The following is a 6,630-nucleotide window of genomic DNA, read 5'->3' as shown; positions in this document are numbered from 1 at the left end:
TTTCTATCACGCTTAGTTTTAATTGTCTGTCCCTGCCAACTATAGTTCCGATATCTGTGTCTGCTATCCTCGGTTCCCGCCGACCGTAATCGCTGTCTGTCTTTTTCTCTGCCTGCTTTGTCTCTGCTTCTGCCTCGTCTCTGTTTCCACTACTGCTTCGACTCCATCTGTCTCTCTCACTGTCTAGCGCACTTATATACAATAATACTGCCTGTTCTAGAAACTTCTAAGACTCTCAACACGTGCTACCAGCGTCATTGACTCCTGCTGTTGCAACGCACTAGCGAATCTTCTAGAATATTCATCACGTGACCCCGCTTTCGTAACACACTAGCGAATCTTCTAGAATACTCGTCACGTGACCCCCACTGTCGTAACACAATGAAAACAATCAGTAGGAAAGCATGAGTGAAAACAGGTCCTACCAGTATGACTGCCAATCAAAAAATGATTATGGGCTGCACAGAAAAGGGGCACTAGCAATGATAGGAGTTGAGTCACACTCCTATTGGTGGAGGGTTACTACATAATCATTTGCATGATAGTGTGAAAATGAGTCACAGGAATACACATGAAGATAGGTGGAAGTATCAAGGCTTGTGGCAAGCAAAAATGTGCACATACAGAGGGCAATATAAGTCAAGAAAAGCTATTTGTGAAAGGTGATAAAATATTGTGTCAGAGCAGACATTTTTACATGTCAAAATGATGCATTGTGAACATTATGAATAATTTCTGCTTATTTTATAAACTTGAATGGTATCCTTTATTTAAAAAATATATCCCCAGCTATATTACACTGTAAACATGTTATGTATAAAATCTTTGGATGCAAATCTTAGAGCTCACGTTTATACGAATAACGTGAGAAGTTAAATATTTCCAAGTAAAAACCAGCATTTTTTTTTTACTAATATCTTATCTGTAAAAGCAAAAAGAGAGACTAAGTTTTCTCACCTGTTACATAGACAGTATCCTGATAAAGCACTGAAGCATGATAATTTCTAGAATAAGGCATAAATCCAAAGAACTCCCATCGGTCCTTAAGAGGGTGGTATTGGAGAATACATCTTCCTGTAAGAACCACAGAAAGAATGAGCCAGAATTCTTAAAAATTTCAGATTAAAAAAAAAAAAGAGAACTTAGATTTTTATTGTGGCATCTGTGCAAAATAATGAGTTTCTATTACATTACAGATTATAGATTTTTAGTAAAAGTTTACTGGAACTGGTCTGACCTTCCACCTGGTATAACCCATAGATGAAAATATATTGCTGGCTGACACACCTGATGCATGGGATTGTCTTGAGTCAGTTGTCAGTCTGGCTCTGAGGTTTCCTATGGCAGTTCAGCCCCAGATAACAGTAGATCCACTAACAGGACCCCAGCCCTTGCCAGATGGAGAAACCACAAAGGTTGTGGAGGAACTTTGTAGGTCACCCGAGTTTAGGTCGTCTCAAGGGGCAGCTGAATACAGAGACAAAACTTCTGTCAAAGCTCAACTAACATCAACACCAATTATTTAAAGCTTCTATGCCTGTGCCAACCCTACAACCTTCAACAATAATGAGATCCTTCACTGTAAACAGAGGGACCTCAATGGCTGGCCAGAAACATTGCTGTGATTACTGGACTATAAATGAGGTGAAGCACACAACCCTAATGCCAGCTTTGATAGAGCTGCTTCCAACAAAGAGGTCCTGAGAATTACCTCAATGGCAGCTGAGGGTCAAATTGCCAACAACCACACCCAACACAGTCCTGACAGGTATGCAAATCCAGATTTCAAAGTTGACATTTTCAACAAATAGTTGACAAATGGTCTGAGACCCGGACCTTGTATAACTGGGAAAAAGACTGATTCCAATTGTGCTGAATGCCAACTTCCTGGTAAAAATGTGAGGTTTTCCAGTTGCTAATGAAGTTGGCTTAAATAAGGCAGGAATAGGCTAGTGTCAAAGTGACCATCAGGGACATTATGTTGGCCAGTTAATGATCCAAAGTAACTTCAGTGGATCTGCTGTTAGGGATAAAATTAGGGTAAAAAGACCTCCTTGTTGCTGTAGAGGAAATTGTACATTTTATATATATTTCATTTTTCTTTATTTAAGGGTTGTATCTCTATGTTGTTGTTTTTTCCTTTTTTGGTTGGGATATCTTTTTTTGTTTAATTTTCTTTAGTATCATTTTTATTACAACAAAGTGTAATTAGTCAGCTTATATATATATATATATATATCTTTACATTATTAAATCTCAGTTACTTTTATAACAATAAATAAAAAATATACATAAAAACAAGAAATCTAGTACTTAGGTTTTGCTTCTTGATTTTTGCTTTCAGCCTTCTGAAGGAACCTAAGCCTACCTTTTTTTGTAATGATGGTACTAATACATTAAATAATTTATATTTATTTCAAGCATTCACTTAAAAACACAAGATAATAACCTGCACAAAACAAATCACTTATAATCTATCTGGCTTTCTAACTAATGCATAAGTGCCTTAAAATAATTCCTTATCTACTCAATCTTACCTTTTTGGTAACAACTTTCAATTGGCAAAATAACTAAATATCACTTATTAGAACAAGTCAGGATTATATGCCAGTAAATTAAAATGTTGTCTTTCTATTTGTTATAAATGATGTAATAACAAAATTCTGAGAAAATTACTGGCAGTTTGTGAAAAAGAGGATGTGACAAGTGGGTCCAACTTTCTAGTTTATATCTCTGTAAAAAGAAAGAAGACTGAAGCTACAAAAATTAGACTATGCCTTAGTAATATGTGTACTATAATGAGTAATTTAGGACATCAGAGAGGGGTGATAAAAAAAAAAAGAGAGAATGGCAAGTTGGAGCAAATATGTGTCATGATACACATGAAAAATGAGATTGAGAATTTATTAAAATATTTTCTTTTAAAACTGATATTGAAATTTGATTTATTAACTACATTTCAATGCCAAGTGTATTCCTATATGTATATTGATAATAAAGTAATTTAATTAAATTTTGAAAGTAACTCTGTAAAAGATTCTGATATGTGCACTTTGGCCTACTCATGGTGGAAGTTAAGATGCTTTAATGTAGTTGTCAGGTGTAATAGTTCATGTATTGATTACAAAAGCGTACTTTTAAGTTGTATGCATTCATTGTTAAAGTTGTGTTAAAGGACATTGTAACATGTTTGTTTGTGACGTCTGTGTGTAACACGAGTTTAGATATTTTATTGGTTTTAAAGTTAAACTGAAATGCTGACTTGAGGACAAGTCTGGAATAGAGAAAATAAGAAGGTGTGGTATATGAATATACTATTTGTTGCTACTTTCATGTTATAGTATTTATTCACAATTTATCATTTATTCTGTAATGTGCAAATTTTGTATAACATGTGGTTAAAAAGCTATTAATCTGATTTTATTCTAGCTGCCTTGATTTTGATTTTTCGTTGTTCTTGAGTAGATATTACTTGTTCTGTCAATAGGAGAACATTTCTGCAATACTGTACAATGTACAAGGATGTTGACAGCAGTATCCTTCAATTATAGTTCAAGTGATATCTTGAAGTTATGGTCTCATCTATGTTTGAATAAAAATGGCCCACTCGTGTGGATAACACTATTCACTCTTGGTAAGTATGATATTTCTTGCAAAGTACGAAAAAGTGGCTTTAGTAGTCTGGTATTTGGATTCAACTTTAACAGTTGAATATGAAAGATCAAACAGAAACAACTGTCCCACGTTAAAAGCAAGCACACATACTGTATTTGTGTTTTGAATGTGAATTAAAAAAATAGTTTATTTTATGTTTACTTTGTAGCCAGTCTCTTTACTTAATTCATTCTCAAGACTCAGTCATTCAGAGATGTAGCATTAATTCATAATAGATATCTTGATTGAATCTACTATTAAGTGGACCTATTCCATTGCTCTAAGGTTAACTAATTATCACTTGAATATACCATAAGGTGCATGTCCATTAACATATTATGCAGCCTACATTATTTTGTTGCATTAGCATCCAGTTTAACTGAGGGTTGTGATTTTTATACGACTTTGCTAGATCAATTTTTAATTTCATTTTGGTATTAAACTTAAATTCAACTTCCAAAAATACTAAGATAAAAGAGAAGAAAACTTGTGTTATGCAGATACCATTGATCTCACTCTCCTATAGTACATATTTCATATAATGCAACATTTTCTATGGCTGTTATTCAGAATAATCTAAATCTGTCCAAAGTCTTGTGCCTAATTCATCCAAAGGTGTTACTTTCTGTAAGTCATATTGATAAAGGTAACTAAATATTTTCTAGTTCCATCACCTCAATAATTTTACATTCTGATTTAAATCCAGTTTATATTTCTTTAATTTAGACACAGGTCTTACTACTACATATTTTTAACCATCTACACTACAACAGCAATTTAATTCTGCTGTATGCTTGATTGGAACAACAAGAATTTACTTCCACTGAATGATTAGAATAATCAACCACTGTCTTAATTCCATCTTTCCGTTTGTTAATAAAATTAATATTTTCCTTAATTGAAAATGTATATCCGAGAGACACTTACACAGAAATCTATTTTCTTCTTAAAATCAAACTATCTGCCTGATAGACTTGCATGCCACCAATCTTTTGAAAACTCGCACTTAAAAATTCATGTGAAAACGTGAATTTTAGCTACAATAGGAGTGTGATGCATCTCATTGTGTAAATGCACCTTCTACATTGCTGGGTGAAAATCTCATTCTTTGATGAGGCAAAAAATTAAGATGCACCAGGAAAGTGAGGAGGATGGATGGGAATGTGTATGGAGGTGAGTATCTATCAAAATTATACATTTTCCGTTAAAGAAAATGTTAATTTTTGATACGACCCTTCACCTCTGTATACAGAAAGCTAGAATCCCATGTTGAAATGATGAAGGGACCGGTGTGAAATTTACCTAGATGAGCTTCCTTCAGCAAGTGTCCAAAGGAAGCCCATGGGGTGTTACACCCTATGCCAAGGGCTCCCATAGGGGCACACTTGTGGGAGACCACATCTAATCTCATCCAGGGTATATCTTTTTTCCCATGATCAGAATTAGAAGAGACAAAATGCCTGCACTGTGTTGCAAGGGCAGGCAGAATAAGTACCTGACTGTCCAAACATTCAAATACAAGTCATTGGATGGACAATATGTGTAATAAGGTTGGGGTTTACCTTGTGTGCACACCTCCTCAACCAACAGTTTCTATAAGTGAAAAACAGCTGTGGGATAAGGCATTTATGGTATGTATTCATGCACAGCTCCTGCACTATCAGACACTATGAGCCCTACACCAGACATAGGGGGAGGGCACTATATTGGATACAATTAGAATAGATACTTATATAACCAGTACTTTACCATCAGACTATAAAGGTAAAGTTTTTTGTTAAATTTCGATTAATGAAAACGTGTTTTACCAAGCTCCGTAACCAAGTGGCTAACTTTCCTGCGGGAAGGTAACCCACTCAATGCTTGCCTACAGCTTCGCCCGTCATTATTGATGGCAACTCGAATGATTTCTCCTTTAATAGGATAAATATTTTCCTAAGTAAACACAAACCCAATGCCACTATCGACCCATCCAAGATGAAACTCTTACAAAGGGGAGGAATTTTTATTCAACCCCTCATCCCCAAAGACTCACATTATCTATGTGCCCCATGGAACTCTAACCCACCAGTATCTTGTTAGCCACCACAAAATAATGCTAAACTTTTTTCTGTGTTTCTGAGAAATGTCGATCTGTCCATATTCCCTGAAGACATCAAATATAGCATCCTTGCCATACCTAACTTCACGATCCATGCAGTGCACCGAACTAAATCAAGAATTACAGGCCAACCAACTCGATTCATCAAAATAGTCACAGATCCTAAAATCACAGAACAATACCTTCTAACTCATGGCCTATCCTACTACTTCTTCCACTTTACAGACAAAAGACCAAGAATAGGCCAATCACAAGAGACAGCGACACCATAACCAGATCTTCCAAGCCCACTACACATCAAAATTGACAGTATCCTATTCTTGCCGCTACACCCGCTCCCAAGACAGAACCGCCAACCACCATCAGGAAAACAACTTTGAAAATAAACACTAGTACTCAAACAACCAACCTCCACATAACTTCACGGCAGACACAAACCATGTTACCTCTATCAACCAAGTGTGATGCCTCTACTTCTACTGACAGCCATTTTCATAAACACCAAGAAACACAGACCAGAACTGCCAAGAAGGACTATAGAATCCAGACTGGAGACCACAATGATACAGACTCCAAAAAGATTGAAAAGATCCACTTTAAAAACTTCAAACGCCTTACCAACTGAAGCCTCCACATCATCTAGTACCCTCCTGTTATGCAAGACGTCGTTCCTTCGACTAATCAACCATAGCCCAATCCAGCTAAATAACGATCCATGGGTACACAGATTCACGTTGCCTCTGCACCCAGCCAGCCTGTTCTAGCCTTCAAGCACCACCTGCAGCCACACAAAATTCAAGCCAAGAAAACTAATACTATGTCTTCTTCCACAGCTTTTTCCAGACACAGTCTGGGTATTTTATTTGGTGCCCTGG

At 36.1% G+C, this 6,630-nt stretch overlaps 1 protein-coding gene across 1 annotated transcript in view; it reads right to left on the bottom strand.

Annotated features, from left to right (window-relative positions):
• The window catches only part of LOC106458433 (alpha-scruin-like), a 154,415-nt gene that overhangs the window by 41,838 nt on the left and 105,947 nt on the right, over positions 1–6,630 (bottom strand). Inside the window, exon 14 of the mRNA XM_022384648.1 lies at positions 958–1,074. Coding sequence (XP_022240356.1) covers positions 958–1,074 — 117 coding nt within the window. The remainder of the gene's footprint in view (positions 1–957; positions 1,075–6,630) is intronic.

This window comes from Limulus polyphemus, unplaced genomic scaffold (assembly GCF_000517525.1).
Source record: "Limulus polyphemus unplaced genomic scaffold, Limulus_polyphemus-2.1.2 Scaffold463, whole genome shotgun sequence".
Classification (NCBI taxonomy): domain Eukaryota; kingdom Metazoa; phylum Arthropoda; class Merostomata; order Xiphosura; family Limulidae; genus Limulus; species Limulus polyphemus.
This window is presented reverse-complemented; position numbering and strand designations above follow the sequence as displayed.